Here is a 20,376-nt window from a genome sequence, read left to right on the forward strand (position 1 = left end):
TAGCTACATTCACACTTGTGAATGACAGTAATTCCTTCATGAGTGCCGCAGCTGGTAGATAACAGCCTCCCATGCAGGAGATCCCACACTGCCAATGTTCTGCATTAACTCATCAGTTTCAGATGCAGTATTACACAAAAGCTTGAAGCTGTATTTTAAGCTTAACTTCCAACTACTTTCTTTTCTTCCATGGGTTTGCATCTCCTCTCTCTCCCTAGCCCCTTTCAGACACCACTGGATGAACACTTTTGTGAACATTATGCAGAGACCAAGCCAAGAAGTGGCAAGGGCAGGCTTCACAGCTCCTTGGCTGACCAGCCAACCAAGGAAGGCACCATGCCAAAATAAAACACTTTGCAGGTTATACATGACCCTGCAGGCTATGCATTCTGTAGGCCTGTTCTTTAAAGTCTTTCAACTTCTGTAACCACAGACAAAACTGGAAGGCTAACCAGAATCAGTGGGAAGTTTGCCCAAGTAAAAGCTGGATGACTGAATTCCATATGTTGCATATTCTACAATCCTCTGACGTGACCAAAATCTTAATCTCTTTCAAAAGAAAGTTCTGCTGCATTAGCAGTGAGGTGAAGGTTCAACTGCTTTGTGGAGAGAACCATCTTTATTTGTATGCTACTTTTTATTTGATATGTAAGAAAAAAATAATATCACAACAGAGGGAAAGAATTTAAATTGTTTCATAAAGATTTATTCACCTATTGCACATCCACAACTGTCTCAATTAAGTCTCAAGATTAGAAATACTGCAGAACTGTTTCATGAATGAGACCTTCTATGAATAATAATGATCTATGAATTACAATGTATAGTTTCACATTCCTTTTTTTCGGAGAGAGAGCTGTCAAAGCATTATGTAAGGGGGGGGAAATATTCCCCATATTTTAACTTATTTATATGTAGAAGTAAAGCTCAATCTCATTGAAAAGAACTGATTCTCTCCTGCCTACGCAAATGCTACCAGGTAATTTCAAACGTTTTCTCTGTGGGCATATTTAAGTTGATCAATCACACACTGACATAAATTACAAAGTAAAGGCTGAGACTGCCGCACCAAGTGCTTCACTGCAGTGACAGAGCTTCCCACAAATTGCTGCTTTGCTACACATCATAACAGCCTGGGTTTTGCAGAAGTTTGACAGTGCTTTCTGCAAGATTACTCTTATGCACAGATCTTGAGTTCTTTAGATCCATAAAACAGGTGAAGTATCAGTGCAGAAGACAGTGGCCACACATAAATAACATCCACTTGGTTTTATGGGATGTCCTACTTTTCTATTGTTGGGGTATTTTCCTCTTCCCACAATTCCTCCATTCTTAGGGTTGGCAAGTGCAAGAAGGCTCCACAAATCAGAATTGCAACTATTTGTATGGTTTTCACCAGAAGGAACAAGAAAAGTCAAAATGTAAGATGTAATAAATTCTTTCAGGAACTAATTCTACCCTGTAGATTCTTGACTAGTGAAGAAGCAGAATGAATTACTCTGGTGCACTTAGAAGATGCTGTTTCCAGTATCACCGTTGTCCCTATGTGGCATCACATTCAACTGCAACACTGTCTCTAGTATCTCTTAATGCCCTAATTGAGTTCCTCAGACTTGACCACACTTGAACATAAAGAAACTGAAGAGTAGAGTAGGATAATGTATTTGAAAACTACAAATAACCATCTCTCTATACCTCTCTAACTAAAATGTAGGCATCATTTTGGGAAAAAAGTTTTGGAAAACCAGATAATAATCGCATTAAATAGCATGCATGAGAGAACTCTAATGTGGCACAGAGCATGAAACAATCACAGTTAAAACTGTCCAACTTCAGAACATCTTCTTGTTGGAAGCCCATAGAAGATGCTTTATGAAGAATAAGCTGCAAAGTCATAACCACTAAGTGAAAAGGCATTTTTCCTCTCCCTCTAATACTTGTTATAAATCCGTGATATACTCACCGTAGGAAACACAAAAGCAGCATTTAGCATTACACACAACATGCTGAATACAAAAGCACCTCAGCCAAGTATACTGAAATGATAGTTTTAATGCACAGGCATTGTAAATCAGTTAACTTTGTCAGAACTGAAATACATATAAAAGTACAAAATTCTGGTTACAGGTGAGCTCTCCGCTGTACATATGTATATATTATGACCAATACACGGCAAAAAGCATCGGATGACAAAGACTGCCATACATCACTTTTATCACAAGGTGGAGCCAGTGACCTACAAGCACATTCACTTTACAAAACTTCGACACTATTTTACTTTGCCACCTTCAAGCTATGAATGCACTTTTTACATGTAAAAATAAACAAACAAACAAAAAACCCCCCACAGTAGCTCCCCTTCTCCTTGACTCACAATATGCTGCATTTCTTCACTCTGAATATCACTTCAGCCTACCCTGGAAGTTTTCAACAGGCATTAGCTGTACACCCCTAAGTTATTGATAGGTCCTGTCTGAAATATTTAATTTACAAAGAACAGGGCACATTGAGAACTAGGTGTCATTGATATTCTATTTAACCCCCTAAGCTTGAGGAACATGGGAGCAGTTCTCTAATAAGAGATAATGAATTCTCTTCTGTAGAAACTCAGAATTTATGTATAGAATACAGACAAAACAACAGGTTTCCTTTTATATGCAGCAGGCACTTAGTATAATAATACATACTAACAAATGCACTTTCATGGCAACTTAAAATAGAATTGAAAATACAACTCAGGTACAGCATTATATTTTTGGTATCAGCTCAGAGGAACTTCAGTAGTATCCTGTACTCCTACCAGTAGTACTCATCCACTACAATTAATGTAGACAAAGCATTAATACTGCACCCAGTTCTCACTGTACATGAAGCGTGTAGCTGTGAAACAGTTTACTCTTCCAAAATCATACACTCTTGATTTGCAGCAGTGTGATTCAGGTTTATTATAGCAACTTCCTGGATCTCAATATTTTGAGATGCATATCTGATATGATACTTCATTGTAATTAATACAAAAAGTAGTAACAGAATTTCACGATACTGATAAAAAGATGATTACAGATTTTTTTTACATAAATATATGAATTACGTTTTAAAAAAAAGAAAGAGCTTGGTCTAACATGAAACAAACTCTCTTCCTTAGCATTCCACTACTTGATAGTATTTAGGATCCCCTTCCACCAAGAAAAATGGAGACAATATATCCGTTAATGATTGACTGATAAATGTCAAATGTCTACTAAGCATTTGGTATGTCTTGTGTAAAATAATCTCAACAGATACATCTTTCATCCATTAACATTAATGTGAATTCAGACTTTTGACAGGATTATACATGTAAAAAAACCAAAAAACGAAACAAACAAAAAACCCCACCAAAACAAACAAATAAACAAAAAGCACATTAAACAGCTCCAGCTACTAAAAGTCAAATACACTATGACCTGGTGAAATCTTGAGTGTCCAAGTGTGCTAAATTTAGCATTAGCCCATTGTGTTCTTACATACTACAGTCAGACCATCCACATGAGATCAGCTGGATGTCTAACTCTAAACCACTTCAAAAGTGAAACTGCAGAATTAATGTTCAAAATTGGCATTTCAGAAGTGATAAATGTGACCTTTCCTTCCACTTATGTTACACACAGTACCAGGATCAGAATTGATCCTCAGCAAGCAGTATGCAGCTGGGGATCAAGAAACCTTCATTTGTCCACTAAGCACACACATGATTTACACTTGGTATAAAAGGCAAAGGGAAAACTCAACCCAAGTAAATAAACTAGGAATTGTTTGCCCTGGAGAAATGGAGTATGATTACAGGATTAAGGCTTGAGAGACTTGACTTTCTTATGTCTTCCTAAAGGGAGAGCAAGAGGGCATATTGGGGTTTTTTGCAGGCACTTTTCATTAGCGGGCTCATGGAAAAGCAACATGATTTAAAATATGACAAAAGTAAATACAGGTAAAACTTTGAAGAGTAGCCTTTACCTCAATATGCAGTTGTAAATCAGAAAAACTTTCAAACTAAAAATCTAATTCCTACTTCACAAAAAGTCCTTTAAAGATCAATAGTCATAACTGTTTGGGGGGGGGGGGGGGGGGGGGGGCGGTGCAGGGAAGGGGGCGGTAGAAACCCCAAAACAAAATCCCTACCAAAAAAACCCTGGAATTTCCATTTTCCAGTACACTGCACACTGGAACACATCTTACAGCCCTTACAATAGGCTCAAAGGCCAGCAGTATTCTTCTGAGATGTTGGAAGTTTACCTTGATTCACCCTAGTTATTCCCATATCACCTTAAGAGAAGGCATACTCTAAAAGAATATACTCTTTAATGACTTCTTTGGCTTATGTTCACACTGCCCTGAATCCTAGGCATTGCCCAAAGGCACTGTATTGGCAAACAAGAAGCAGCTGTGCAAAGGAGGGCCTTTACACTCTGTGGCACTTGTCTGAATGTGAAACACCTGTGTCAAAATTTCATTATGGTGGCATAATAGAAACTCTTTTTTCTACTCTTTTCAAAATCAAATGCATCCATGTAAGCACTATCTCTCAAATCAACATCAAACCTAAACACCATTACCATTTTGGCCCTTGAAAGGCACACTTGGCAAAGTGATTTGTAGGCAAAAGCTAACAGACGTTACGATACAGAGGCATGTGTACGTGTATACAGAAGTATATTGAGAACCAAAGACTGTAGATACTGCACGTAAAGCAAGCACAAAGTCTCTCCTCTGCTCAGCCCATTCATTTTGCAGCAGGATTCCTAGGAGGCTGAAGTTTGTAGGTGCTGAAGTAGTTCACCACTTGCTGAGGGACTTCTGCCAGGACACACTGAGCCAGAGCTTCTTTGGGAGACTTATAAAAAAAGAACACCAAGCTTCAGTTTCCACCACCTGCTCACAAAGATTCTAAGGCAAGTAATAAGCATCTCCTCTAGAAGGCCAACTTAAAGTCTGACATTTTACAGAGAACTCTACACAGTGCCCTTGTGTGACAGACAGATGGAAGCTTCCTTGTCAGCTTTACCTCATGACTCTGTTACCACAAATCAGATGGCTGTTTTGTGCCGCTGAAGTAACAGGAGCTGAGTGCACAAAGGGCTGCCATGTCTGAAAACACCTTTTGTCACATGAAATACACAGTGTACATATCAGACTTCAGCCATGTAAACATACTTCCACTATCTACTTAAAATGACTCTTCAGGGACTTGTCTAAATCATCTGCAATCTTTTGCACCAAGACTCATCCAAAATAACTGTATTTCTATGGAGGAGCTCTTCTCAGATATTGTTTTTACTGTAAGACTAAGTGTCCCTAAGAAAAAAAAAATCTCATTTTCTAGAAAGTGAAAACATTCAAATATATAACATAATACTGAGCACTGATCCTAGGTTTATCTACATTCAAGTGCACTACTTAATAAGGCTATTATGTATTGATTTTGCTCTTTCTTATTTCAGATTGCCCAAGTTACTCTGAGATTAAACAAAGAATTTGTATCAAAAGAAAAAATATAAAAGCAAAGTAAGGAGTTGTAAGGAGTATTATTAACTAGTTAATACTAAGACATAAAACAAAATTAGAATATATTAGGATGGAAATAAAAATATTGATCTTATTTGCCCATTCTGGGGAAACTTTGGTGGTTGGTTTTTATTTAAATCATCTCTTTCCAACATCATGACACTTAAAAGTTGACTTCTATTAGCCTATACATACTTTATTGGGTTTTACAGAAATTAAAACATATCAGGACTTCATTCTTTCACCACCCTTTTTTTTAAATTTACTTTTATGAAAATGAAAACTATCATCACTACTGTGGCCACACATAGTTTCTACTGATTTTGACCTCCCTGATTATGACTTGGCCTTGAATTTTAATACTGCACTAAACTGTGAGACTAATCCACATTCATAAATGGGCATCCACAATAAAAAGAAAAATTACCATAAGAACAAAGAGTGAGTTTTTCTTCACAAATAAAAAAAAAACATCAATTTTTTAATCAAGTCTGAGAGAGTTTACAAAGGTCATTCAGCTGCAGCAACTAGCCAGAAATGCAGAGCTGGAACTAGAAACTGACGGATTTGAGGGGTTTTTTAGCATTTGATAATGACTTGTCTTAGAGTACATATTGTATACACCACAAAAGCTCAGCACTAGATATAGGATATCTTAGCAAGCCCAGCATATCTCTACAATATTTATCAAGCATATCAGTAAGATTACTTACATTTTGGAACTTCCTGAATGGCACAAATTGCACAATATCTCTGACGGCCGGCTCTCCTGACGGGGACCTGAGAACTCCATCGTCACCATCAAGAAACTCCATGGCATCAAAGTCTGCTCCTCCAACACCAACAATGATAATGGACATGGGCAGCTTTGAAGCATTGACTATGGCGGTTCGAGTTTGATCAAGGTCTGTTATCACACCATCCGTTATGATCAGAAGTATAAAATATTGCTATCAAATCAATAAACACCATGTTATGATAAAGAAATAGCAAACATTTAGGCATGTAGACTTAGAAAAACCCACATAAAGACTACACAGTGCTGTCACTTTGGCATGTTTAGCGTGCTCACTGAATTTTAAAATCAAACGTTAATTTGTAGTCAGGCTTCATCTGTACAGTCTGGAGAAGTTGGTAAGGACAACATAATCTTTTAAAAGAAGTCATCTACAGCCACCATCCAAAACTCCAATGGTATCACCCTTCTTTTCTCCAAAATCCCCAGACAAACCAATTAACCGATTTTCCCATTATTTGTTCTGGGATAGAAGGCAGTTTATCAGGTTTTGAAAAGGTAACACCTGGGAAACTTGTATTTGTTTCCTTTCTGGTCTATCAATACCTTTATGAAACACTACCCTTTACTTCATTCACTCCATCCTGAAAATCCTAAATCACACCTTTTAGTGTTGAAAAACTCAGCCATTTTCAAATTCCTTTAATCACGTTTTCTAGCTGCTTCATAAGTTAATTACCAAGGTGTCTGAGGCTACTTTGTAGTACATCAGTAATTTAATTAAGTACCACCTGAGCTGCTTCCACTATTCTGTCAGGGCTTCTAAAAGCATCTTAGCTTCTGTTCTGGATTGCAGCGCTAAAAATGAGGTAGAAGTAGAAAATCCAAAAATTATCAAATGCTTTTTGAATCTCCAGTTTTCCCTCACTTCATTTCAGATGATTACTCACTAGCACAAATTCAAGTCCCAAAGATACTCTCAGTACTCTTAGAAGTCTCTCTTCACGACTGTCCTTCCCATCTGCTTTTATCTGCCTCCAAATAATCTTTCTTCCATTATTTTGTCTGCTAAGGTATCACCTTTTCTCCCTTCTTTCTGCTAGCCCATTCCCCCACTCCACCAAGAACATCTATAAAGCAGTTATGACCACAGAAAGCTATAAGCAACAGCAGCAGGATAGCACATCACATTGGATTTATTTCTCTCTTCTCATACTTCCTCCATACTGGAAAAAAACCAGCATCAGAATCAAAAGCCAATCCAAAATGGCTATGGTAGGTATTAAATGACAAGGTAGCAAATTGTCTTCAGTACATCCTACCAGGCAGGGAAAATAAATCTCTTGTTAAGCGTACTACATGAAATAAAAAAGAAAACCAAAACAAAACCGACAAGAGGTTTGCTCCTTTCCTAAGATACAAACATATACATATGACAGCTACTAGTGAAAGACTACCAAGGCCAAACATCACCAGCCTCATGGCATATCAAAATCCATAGCTCTTTTTCAAACTGGTTTCTAAAGATAATTTCACATGCAAAAATAGCTAATTTTATTTTCTGATTTTTCATGACATTAAATACACTAGTATTTGATGCCATCGATGTTTTAGGCTTTTCTGAACTTCCATGCATTATTATTGACATGACTGAATACTCAAGACTTGGTCTTCAGACTATTTTTAACATGGTCAACAACTCATGCATACAATTTTAATGCAGAGGATGGCACAGCCCATACAGCACCCAAACCTTTCTAGTGCAGTTGGTACCTAGGTGTCAGAGCTATGCCATCCACTTCTTCACTATCTTAGTTAATCCTCTCTCCTAGCTACCTGATGTGAAACAAGGTCTAGTTATTTTTTTTCTTAGTTGAGGTTAAATCACTTTCTCAGACATAAAGGCTTAGATTAGACTTTAATATCTGTATAGTACTGCAAGAGCTTTGAACAGAAGATACAATAAAGGTGTTGTGTATTTTTAAAATTCTATTTCAAATCTGAAGAGTTTGTTTAGTTAATTGATGAGAGGACTGTTACGTATAATCTGCAAAAAACAATTCGTTTTTATCTTTTTTTAAGGGTTAACAAGCATTTATTCACAAGGTAAAGGGGCAGCTGTGAAATTAATACAGTTAAAAGTTCAAAAGAGAAAAAAAGTATTTATAAACTAGAAGGAAAATTAAAAAATAAGAAAAGCACAGGGAGTACCATAAAGAACTTACAGATGCTGTTTGCTGTTGAGTAGCTGCAGCAGCAAACCTTGCCACATGATTTATAATCGGAGAAAAATTTGTTGGTCCATATAACTTCACTTGAGGAAGACAGGCTCGATATGCATCAACAATGCCTTGGATCCCTAGAGAATAGAAATAGATTTTTTTTTTTTTTCATATTAGAATTAGGATATTTTGAAGCACTTTATTTTGTTAAAGCTGTAGAAATCAGTTACTTGAAATGATGATGCAAAGATTTAAAACTAACCATGGTGGAAAAAAATTAATTATTCATGAATAGTGGAGGTTTTCATCTTAACCAATGCTTAAGGCACATGCATAACACAACTGGCTCTGTGTGAACAGAAAGGCCAACCACTCTATGCTCAAGAGTGAAACTGAATTACAGCAGTTCCCTTCACCTGGCAGCTTGTGTGGTAGGTAGTGTGATCAGAGGCCACACTGAAGAGGCGTTAGCAGCACCACACTCAAACCACACAACTCCACACCAGCAGCAAAGTAGAATAAAGTGGCTTGACAACACAAGAGAATTGATCCCAGCCCTGTGCCCTGGCTGTTTAAACCACTTCTTTCACAAATCATTACAGAACACGGAGGCAACACTATTTCTCCTAAGTAAGAAATTGGTTATAAAACTGTTTCTTGCTATAAGACTAAACAAATTATTTAATTAGAACAACATGCTTCAGATCACTTTTCCAGTGTTTTTATGACTTCACCTTAGGCATTTTACTCTCTGGGGCTGATGTTACTTTCTCAGACTTACCACTACAGAATGGGTTTGATGGGTTAAAATTTATTGGGAACTCATGAGACACCTGTGAAGACAAAGAAGACACAGTCAGGACTGTATATACAATCTCTTCCTGAAGCAAGTGCTTCCAGCTGTCTTAGGTAGTGCATTTACACATTCCATTACCTGAAAGGAAGGAGGAATTTGGGCACCAAATCCAAAGGCTGGAAACATCTTATCTCTAAAAAAGCAATTTTAAAGAAAAAGTCAGTGCCTGACATTAAAAGCTGCCATAGTTCAGTAGGTTTAGTTATCAGTGCTGTTTTTCATCATTAAAAATGCTATTTAAGGGGCAAAAATAAACAGAAGTTTCCCACTGTAATTGTTTCTGGGACCAAAATTAGTCTTTCACACCGAACTAGCAAGAATGCAAGCATATACTTAAATCAATGCTGCTCTTTTCATAACATATGAAAAGCCTGCAGTAAACACAAATTTATACTTGCAATTATATGATAGCGCAGTGATAATTATTTTTTAGTTCTACAACTTAGCTCAGAAGTTTCATTCCAGCATATCTGCAGGCATCTTCAACACTGGTTTAAAAATCTACCACAAGTGTCTATACAGATCTAAAAAAATGATCCAAATAAAAATCTAATACTTACGTATCATAATCCTGAATGACCATCCCGACAGACCAAATGGCTGTTAGGTATTCATTAACTCCATTAGGGCTGAGGTAATGCAGAGAGTCCGGAGAGCGAGGGTCTCCATTGGACCCCGTAAAATCTATCCCCACCTGTCAAATGCAGTATCTATATGTGATTGCTCTTAAAGGTTAAATCATGCTTCTTATCTCTGGCAAAGCCAAAGTGAAAACAATGAAAGAGTAGTTAACAGGGTATCGACTAATCTACCAGGCACAGTACTTGGATGCAGGTTTCTTGTAATATTAACACTTTCAAAACGTCACTACAAAACCCTCAAAAGCTCTGCATCTCTCCAGAAGGGCAGAAATTACTTTCATCTGAATCACAGAATGGTTTGGCTTGGAACAGGCCTTAAAGATCACCTAGTTCTAACACCCCTGCCACAGGCAGGGACAGCTTTCACATGACCAGGCTGTTGAAAGCCCCGTCCAACTTGGCCTTGAACACTTCCAGAGACAGGGCATCTACAGCTTCTCTGGGCATGCTGTCAGGTATTCACTGTGTTTACTTTCAGTTACTATTCACAGCAGCTGTTCAAAATCTGGTAAATTCATTTCATTCTGTATCTTGCCACACGCACACACATCTTGTTTGTCAGAAGTACAACTAGCCAGGCTTCACAGAAGCCTAGAGAGCCCCCTCTCTCACTTCAATGGGTCTTCTTTGCTTTGGTGATGAAGCATGTTACTAAGGTGAAGACATCTTACTGTTACTTGTGCTGCATTTGGTTCACAAATTACATAACTTACAGGTTCTAACCCATATGATGGCCTCTGCATGTTGCTTTCAAAGAACTGTAAATTTCTCATTGGTCTCCATCCACACAGCTTAGCTCATTCCTAATGAACATAACCAGAGGTTCCAAGCCTCTTGCCAAGAGTAAAGATTATTTTTTTCTAAACAGACTAGAAGCACTCTGGCAAAATAGCTTCCTTCTCCATGCTAAAGAACAAAAACAAAGTCGACAAGAAAAAAAAATACAATAATCAAATAAAGCACACAGCCAACCAATTTTATACTTCAGCTTGTTCCAAAATTCAATTCATATAAATGATTTAACTTACAGTGAAATTCAGCTGACACCCACCCATGATGTAATCAAGGAATGTGCATTCTACAATGATCTAAAAATAGAAGACAGAAATTCTGGGTTTTTAATGGGAAAAAGCCCAGCTAATATTATTGTAGCAACTTCTGAGGTTCCAAATATGTTGTCTTCACCCATGCAAAGCACTAGTTTTGCCCTATAGCCATCCCACCCACTCACCACCACTGCAAAACCCAAATGAGGATATTTGCAACAGATGCCACCATACACCCAGTGCATCAGAATCAGGCCTTTAACAAAACTACAGACACCAAGGCAGCTCCCAAACATCTTTCATTTATAAAATAACACATTACGACAGTGTTTTTACTTTGCCATAAAACAGTGAGTTGGGAAATGCAGTGCTTCAGAAATGACTTAAACTGGTAAGCAATCTTTCCCTTCAAGAGAAAGTGAAGACACAGGGGATGATAGATAGGTGATTACACTCTCAATTTGTCTCCTTATAGGAATCAGAGTCCCTTACATAGTTCCTGTGTTTGGAACTTTCAAACATTTAAGTTTCTTACATTTTGAAGATGAAGATATAAAAATGAGAGCTGTTAGGCCTTAACACTTAAAACCAGAATCATACCAGAATATATTACTGACCTCACAATGCTTAACGCTCACAATGCCAGAGTTTTTATAGTTCTTTTTCTTCTGTCTTTTCTTTTCATTGATGCACTCAAATTCAACCTGTGTGAATGCAAACAAATCCAACAAAAATATTATATCATTTATACAACAAGTTTAATACTCCTTTATTTCAGAGCTGATACTTTGAGCTTACATTAAAAATTATGTTAATTTCATAATCCAGCAAAATTAAACCCAGCCTGACCAATACCAGCAAGAAAAAAATCAATATCAAGAAAAAAAATCACATTCTCAAGACAGAAATCCTCTCTTACCCAAAAGGCTACAAGCACATTTGTTTTGACAATTGTATTTCAAACAAAGAAAGAAATTCTTTACCATTCTCCCTCTGAGGATTCTGCTAATAACTTTCTTTTTGGTAAAGACATAGCAATTCAAACAATGCCTCAGTGTTTCCAGCAGCTGTGGTTGGAATTATTATTATTGTTATTTAGTACAAATACAACACTCAAAATATTAGAAAAGTACAAGCATGCACACTTGTATAAAGATCCCAGTATTTTTAAGGCAGAAATAGTTCTGGAGGTTTTACAGGACTAAAGGAAAATATGGTAAAACATCTTGATAACACACACATCCATAAACCAAATAATTTTATGTTATGTTTGCTATGCCAACTTTTGTTTTCTACATATAAACCCTGCCTATTAAAAGGCAGGAACTGTTATAGTTCATAAGATCAGGAAGGGTAATATAACTTTAGAAAAAAGCCACCTAATGTAACACAGCTGCATTTTTGTGTAATAAATATTGAATTTTCTCATATTCACTAAAGTATACATAGTAGTTAATAAGTGCCACATTTTAAAATAAAGGATTAAATAATACTTGAAAAAAAAAATACTACAAGCTTTGGCCTGTAGTTAAATTTGTGCCCTATTCTGTCTTTTGACAACCCAGAGGTTTTTGTATTTCTATATTTTTATGATTAGTGAATTTTTTTTGTGCTGATGGTGGGGCATTCAGATACCTAATTACAAAAACTGTAACCAAGACATTAATCCTAGAAAAATGGACATACAATATAAATGCTGTTTCAACCTCAACTACAGCAGCAATGTCAAGGTGTAGCCTAACAGAATGTGGAGGCCACCTGAGGCCAGGTGACCTAGGTTTTGCTCCAATATGAATAAAACAGCTTATCAAGACTCACAGGCAGCTTAGACTGTGAACACTTACAGGTGATGACCGAGACGCTTCCTTCAGTTTTGACATTGTAGTTAGAAAACTTCCTATGAGATCATGAGACCCATCACCATCATAGTCATAGCACTCAACCTAAAATGCAGCATCACTTAGTGTTAGCAACAGAAATGGCCCTACAAAAACCATATACACTGAAATGGCAAACCTGAACATCCCAAACATTCCTGCATCTTTTATATCACAGATTTTTTTCTCACATTGAAGTCTTAGAACTGCACAGGGTCTCAATTAAAACAGATTAAGATTGGGTAGAAGCCAATACCCCCTTTTCAAATCTAATCTTCCACTCAAGTGAAGGAAAGAAAAGAACACTATGTCAGGTCTAAGGAGCAAGTATCATCAATTATATTGAACTATGTTTTGAGAGTGATGGGGCGTTGGGAAGAGTAGGAAAACAATGTAGGGTTTTTTACATTCATTATGAATCTGAGCATCCAGCTAAAAATTTATTAAATCAGTTATGTAAGCAATCATGAGAGCTTTGGCAAGACTTTACAGTACTTCATTAACCCTCAAAATAACACAGAATTCATGAGCATATGAAGGTTCAGCCCTAATTCTAGAAACAATATTTGAATTTTCATTTTTTAAGATTAGCAAATTTAAACAGTAGATCTGTTAAACTATGACCCACACTTCATGGATCTGAATGTCAATTAAAAATCTTTTTTCCTATAGTGAGAATTTAGTGATAAGCTTTATTATTTAATCAATGCACCCTTTTAACAGCCCAATCTACCAAAGAAGGCAGGAGTGAAAAACATTTTTTATTTCCCTTTGAAAACATGAGCCATCTGCCTTTCTATACAAAAACCTGTTTATTTATCTATAAAAGCTTAGGTTAATTTCATCCACTTCTGATATATTATTTCAGTTCAGCAAAACAGACATGATAGCTTACTTAATCAAATCTTATAAAAGCATACTAAAATAATTTAATAATGATGATGATAAATAGACACAACAATAAATCAAGAGTCAAGTGGGTATCCCACATTACTTGGAATCAAAATGCAAACTTCAAGGAAAATGTTCAGAGTATGTACGGCTTAAACTTAACAGCTATTTGCATGTCCATCTTTCAAGTCTTAAAAATATTGTACCTTATATTCAAGATCAATTTATCTGATTACTTGAGCATTTCAGCCAGAAATAAAAAAGCAAAACAAACAACTTCAACATACACTCAGGCTTCTGTAAGAAATTAGGTTTCTGAAAACAAATAGGAATGTTGAAGTATAAAATATGAAGTGTAGATTGGGAGCACTGCTCCACAGAACATACCTCTATCTTGCAGTTTGCACTATTACAACATTTTGAATTCACTAATAAATAAAAAAATGCAGGCACATGCACAGAACAGCAGCTTAAATCATGCAAGCAGCCAAAGAACCAACAGGTTAATTAATGTTCATGGCAGATGCTATGTAAATTCTTCTTGAATGCCATAAATTATGTCAAATACCCAACCAAGTGCTTCAGTAGCTGAAATTTAAAACTGAACATATTTCCTGACCCAGTAGTACTGATACCTGTTAGCAGAGTTAGTAGATGTATTGCCTTTTTATTTCAAAGGCATCAAAATTTGTCTTACTTGACACATTTGACCCGTTTAAGCCAATTTTTAATATTTATTCCAGACAAGAGGGAATCATTTCCTTTTTTTTCCATACATGCCCTCCTGGACATACAATAGCAGTTGGGAACAATGTCTTTTAACATATTTTTCCCAGCAAACTTGGCATGAAAGGTCCAGATGCTCCAGATGAAAGGCTCACATTTGCGACAGAGAAAAAAGTTCACTGACTGCAAACACACTCATATGGAACACAACCATGAATCCAGAGGATAAAGGATCAGCTTGGTTTGTGCACTGCTGGGCATACACAAACTAAGCCATCAAAGAGGTGAAAAGCCACTCATAGAAAAATTGCTGGTATTACTTACTATGACAAACAGCCCATTACACATGCAACTGTGTGCATACAAAAGTGTTAAAGGCATTGCTTAATCCTTCAGTAACATTCCATAATACAATTCTGCCTACATTTTAATGTTTGAAGTGATAGGTCCTGCATTTCTAAGTTAAGGCATAATCAAACTACCTGCCTCCAAGCCAGTAACTGTTCCAAGTAAAGTCTATTTCCTGTGGACATAAACACTTCTGAGGCAAGATTTCAAAGAATAGACATTATTAGAATGATGACAGAGCTGAGAATAGCTCTTCATAGATGTATTTAGATCAATGGTCTAGAGCTTTAATATGGCTGTTTACTGAAAAGCAGAAATATATTTATAGTATATGGAGATATAAAAGCTGTCACAATTGTTTTGGGGAAAAGAGAAGCAGAAAGAAATGAGATGGAAAAAACCATAGAATCAGTAAGTGAAGAAGGTTCTGGGTTTGTAAAGTTTTCATTAGTCTCCTCTATAAATATGCACTTAAATTCATCCAGGTGCTGGTAACACCTAGATCCCTGTGACTGTTAAGGATTTTCCAGGACTGCCTCAAGTCATATGACTAATACCCATCACATGAAAATCATGTTCTAAGTTTTCCTTCCCACAGGAAGAACATCAAATATAGCAGTTTGTCACATTCAGGTTTTCAGGTTTCTTTTTCAAATGCTAAAATACTAGGTTTCTAACATGATCATAAGAGCTTATAAATGGCATTTTGATTAGCTGTTTAGCTTCAGTTCAACCCCAAATGGAATTCCTGAAGAAAAATATTCAGATCCAGATAAAATTGGAAAATAGAAAACATTAAAGCCCTGGTAGAACTATCATTTCACAGGTTTAGTTAACTTTCTGACAGAAAATTCATATAAGTTTTATGTAAGAGAAAAAGTTGCTAAAACTGGTATTCAAAAGTTGTATCTGACCCACATCTGCTAGCTAGTATATTAAGTGTAATTTATTTTATCAGGCAATATATTAAAATGTTCATTAATGTTACCTGTTGCACCAGTAACAAAGATCCATCACATAGAACAAAGCATTTTCTAGCTTTTAACATGCTTCTTTCACTGTACAGTATCTTTAACACCACCAGTATTGACTGATGCCATGCTAGAACTGTACAATCGAAATAAGAAACTGCACTGGACATTTCAAAGACACTTGTGTTCAAGTGGTTTCCCAGCCTTTCAAAGACCAGCTTCTATCACACAATGCATCATAAATGTGCAGTGCTTTCCTTTTCATCCCTAAAACACGCATGTGTATCTGTGTCTTTCAAATAAGAAACTTAATACTTTCAGGTAAATTTGAAACAAAAAACCTGCAGTAACTAAAATAACACATCTTCCCCTTGTTACATATTTTAACTTTTAATGCATTAATTTATACACACATTTAATGTACATTACCTTGATTGACTTATCCATGTCACTGTAACACAGAGAATTGAGAGAGATTTTAAAGGGCTTCCAAACAGGATTCAGGTTGTTTTTAATAACCTGTTTAAAAAAAAAAAAAAAAAAAATCAGAACACCATTTTTCACAAGGGTGGAAAGCAGTCATCATAATGGGTCATACCCTCATGCCATGATTTTTGTGTGAAAAAAAACCACTTGACTAATGCTGCTGTCAATGCACTCCAAATCCTAATACACAGGATATGAATCAAATTACTCTTAGCATGCAATTGTTCAAAAAGAGATGGTCTCTTTCAGCTCCTTATGTTGCTAGACTTCATTGTCACCTACTATATCCCTCAGCTACTGAAGCACAAAAAATTAAATTTATTGTTACATAAATAAGATACTGGTTGCTCTCTTTTAATAAGCACACATATATACATACACATATAAAGGCATGAGTTACCAAAAATGTGTGGAAAAAATACTGGAATTTCTGAATACATCAGAGCTCCAGAGATTACAATTCACTCCCATGTATTAATTATTCTGAAATGTCATTTATGGAAATGTGCCCTCAAGAAACTCATGATGTAAAAACAGCACATGAGGATAAAAGGCCTCTCAAGCTGAACACTTAATAAGTGTTATTTACAAATAATACTGAAAAATCTTCAAGATTTGTCAACTGTTATCTGTAAATATACCTGATAAACCAAATAATGATCTTACAAAAATACAAGAAACTACACATAACATGCATTACTTAATTAATAACACCTAACAATAGTAATACTTTCAACACTGTAGGAGTGCTTAGAAAGAAATCTTGAAAATGAAAGCAATAAAACAGTAGTTAGAAAAAAGAAAAGAGGTTTTTGGAAACTGTAACATAAAGAATTAATCCACTAGACATTTCTAGGCTGAAACAACAAACTCTGGATTTCTTACTGAAGCTGATGACGGAAATCATCATAGAAAAGATGCACCTTAAGCAGAACCACCTCATGAGAGAAACTGTAAGTCTGAAAAAAGGATTTACAGTTCTTCAATATCCATACTTCAAAATGAGTCACCCTTCCTATGGGCACAGCACCTCAGCTGTAACTGGGCCCTGAGCTGCCACTACAGTGAGACATTTTGAAATTACTCTCAGCCGGTCAGTTGCTGTCACAGGAGCCCTACATCTCCTCCTGGGTGAAAGGCTGCTGCTGCTCAAGCACGTTTTCCTCCACTCTGCGTTCTTCTTGGCTTGCTCTTGCTCTGCAAGCATTCAGCACCATTACTTTCATTAGTAAAGGGTACAGCCAGGTGATATTTTCCTAAGAACAGCAGAGTCAGGAATGCCCAAGTCCTACCCCAGCACTGGGTAGAACTGAGCAAATGTCCCTGTGTGAGTATGCAGGTGTTTTTCAAAATATTTGTTTTTTCCTAGATTGCTGAAAGTTAAAGAAAAAAATAAAAAGTTTTTCTTTCCAAATAGAATGGCGTATATCAAAATCAGCATAAAGAGAATAAGAGAGATTTCCCAGAAAAGTCAGTGGAAGAGAAGATGCAATCATCTCTTTCTCATTTCTAGCTAGTCTGCAAATCAACTCCAGGCCAGTCAATTCTTTTTTTAAGGCATTGTATCTCTAGTGCTGTGACACACTGGAAATTAAATAACCTCAGCCTCTTTGTTGTTAACTGAACATATCCTACCTCTGTTCTGTGAACCATCAAATTAAATAACCTCAGCCTCTTTGTTGTTAACTGAAAATATCCTACCTCTGTTCTGTGAACCATCACCCAGTTTCCATCTCCAGTCTGTTTGTGGAATTCCAGATAAGGATCTGACTTTCCAAAAAAATCCTGCATTTAAATAACATGCAATTATCTCAGAACAGCCTGTAGCGTGAATACCATGAAATCCCAATTAACACACACTTAGATTAACATAAAGTAAATTCAGGGAACAAAAACTTTAGATGATGAAATGCAAGTCTGATTATAATACCACCTGTGAAAGAGAAAAAGAAAGTGGGGAATGTCTTTCAATTTCGGAGAAAAATGTCCACACATCAAATACCTGACAGTTCAAGCAAAAGAGTACTTATACTAGTAAGGATTACAATGTATAGACGGAAAACTAAGGATTTCATTCAGTTCAAAAAGAGTATCATTAAATCAAAAAGTAAAAATACAAACATTTTTCTATTATTTTCGTAACTTTGTTTTTAAAAGTCTCTCTGTACCCAGTCCTATACTGAACATAAAAAATTCATACATGCCAAGTACACTTTTCAATATTTATTTCAGAGGGGTAATGAGTAACCATTTATACAGCCATTGAAATGAATGGAGATACCAAACCTCCCTTTTATTTATGAACAGATGTAAGGTTTTACATTTAAATGGGGACATGTTGCTCATGGACTACCCCTGAAATGCATTGATCTTACTTAGAAATACATTACAATTCATTTCAAAACAGTCAATGAAGTTACTCTGCTGCAATCTTACTTCAATTTCTTTTTTGGTGTGGGTAAAATCTTAATGGATTTTATTTTTAAGCAAAAATGAGAATGAATACTCAAATGTTTCCTGTTTTGACAAGACTCTGATTTTACTACTTTATCAAAGAAACAGCAATCACTTAAATACCTTATTGTCCAGTTTCCTTGCTTCTAGTTCGAATACAACCACCCTGTTATCCTTTATTTCTTCTGCTGTAATCTAGGTAGGTAAACAAAATACTAAGTTTTTATTCAAGAACTGTGGAGTTTTCTCGTATTCACAGTATTCCTATGACAGGTTTACTAAAAAAGCCCAATGTTTTCTCACAAATGAAGCATTAAAAAATGGGAGGGATAGGGGAGGAGAGGAACAATTTGATTTGACATTGGGATTCCACTCCATCTACTTCCCATAAGTGGTGACACTGACAAAGACATGCCCCAAACCGTAGCCCATTGGATGCCCTAATGATGTATGCAATGGGACTTGAAATACAGAAGGTGGACTGCTATTGGATGACAAAGATTAGTGGAGGAAAAAATATGCTTTATAGCACTACAGAACAGACTCACTGCATTCAAGCCACTAACTAAAAATAAAACCCAGAAACAATTAAGGATGAACTCTGAAGACATTTCTTTCTTAACTGGCTTACCGTAATGCTTCCTCTTCCAGCAGGTTTGCCATTTTTAAGTACTAATGGTTTTGTTAGAGTCTTGCTAGAAACTATCTGCCAAGACAAAATTTGAGTATCAAGCATTATTAACATAATTTAAGAGATTTTCAAAGGAATTAAATGAGTTTATGAGGAATTTTTATTTTAGCAATTTTTCCTTTTTTGTGAAGATGACAGCATTACATTTACTTCCCATAATCTTCTATAAATAAATAGGTAATACTTTATTACTTCAAAAATTTAAAATACATATGCAGGTGAATACATGCAGAGCTTCAGGAGTGGTAATAATTAAAATGTCTTCTAGTAACATGATACACATTCATGGACAAAGATAATACCTTAGGTCCCAATTTCAAATTGTTTTTTAAGTTTTCCATACATACCTTTAAAATGCATGCAAGGCATATTTCATAAATGGATTCAGCAAATAGATTTATATACACAATGTCATTCAAAAAAATCATCAGCCTTGCCCTGCACAGTTTCTAGCTGTTTTTACTTTACCCTGTTCAGGCAATGCTTTCTCAGAAGTGTGTCTACTCATTCTCAGATCCTTCTTTACCTTAATGATTAATTTTTAATTGACACTGAATTTCAGTTCACAATGCTACTCTCCTTATAATGCACTTAAAATAAAAATACTTAAGACACGGGGCAGGAAAAATCCCAAGATAACTCTTCTGAGAAGTGCATTTGAAGGATCTACTCAAAAGAACAAGTGAAAAAGAAGCTGCCCAATTGCGATAGCATCAATAGCAGAATATGAGTAGGAAACAGAAGTAAATCTACAGCTGGCAGAACTAGGATCATTGTTTACATTGAGTGGAAAGCAGATTACAAGGATAATATGGCCCTTGTCAAAACTCATACCTTATTCAACACTGAGTCTCTTTTTTGGGAGCATAAAAATAGGAATTTGAATATTA

At 36.1% G+C, this 20,376-nt stretch overlaps 1 protein-coding gene across 2 annotated transcripts in view; it reads right to left on the bottom strand.

The window, feature by feature from the left end:
- Positions 1-2,034: 2,034 nt before the first annotated feature.
- Positions 2,035-20,376, bottom strand: part of CPNE3 (copine 3) — a 29,162-nt gene continuing 10,820 nt past the window's right edge. For both annotated transcript variants that reach the window (XM_040060349.2, XM_040060359.2), the window contains exons 5-17: positions 19,427-19,501; positions 18,919-18,990; positions 18,043-18,126; positions 16,285-16,374; positions 12,887-12,985; positions 11,660-11,746; positions 11,025-11,084; positions 9,916-10,049; positions 9,434-9,488; positions 9,281-9,332; positions 8,503-8,636; positions 6,255-6,491; positions 2,035-4,870 (exon numbers count right to left, since the gene is read on the bottom strand). In XM_040060349.2, the coding sequence (XP_039916283.1) occupies positions 4,760-4,870; positions 6,255-6,491; positions 8,503-8,636; positions 9,281-9,332; positions 9,434-9,488; positions 9,916-10,049; positions 11,025-11,084; positions 11,660-11,746; positions 12,887-12,985; positions 16,285-16,374; positions 18,043-18,126; positions 18,919-18,990; positions 19,427-19,501 (1,290 nt within the window). In that variant the 3' untranslated portion in view covers positions 2,035-4,759. The remainder of the gene's footprint in view (positions 4,871-6,254; positions 6,492-8,502; positions 8,637-9,280; positions 9,333-9,433; positions 9,489-9,915; positions 10,050-11,024; positions 11,085-11,659; positions 11,747-12,886; positions 12,986-16,284; positions 16,375-18,042; positions 18,127-18,918; positions 18,991-19,426; positions 19,502-20,376) is intronic.

Source organism: Hirundo rustica, chromosome 1 (genome assembly GCF_015227805.2).
Source record: "Hirundo rustica isolate bHirRus1 chromosome 1, bHirRus1.pri.v3, whole genome shotgun sequence".
In the NCBI taxonomy this organism is placed as follows: domain Eukaryota; kingdom Metazoa; phylum Chordata; class Aves; order Passeriformes; family Hirundinidae; genus Hirundo; species Hirundo rustica.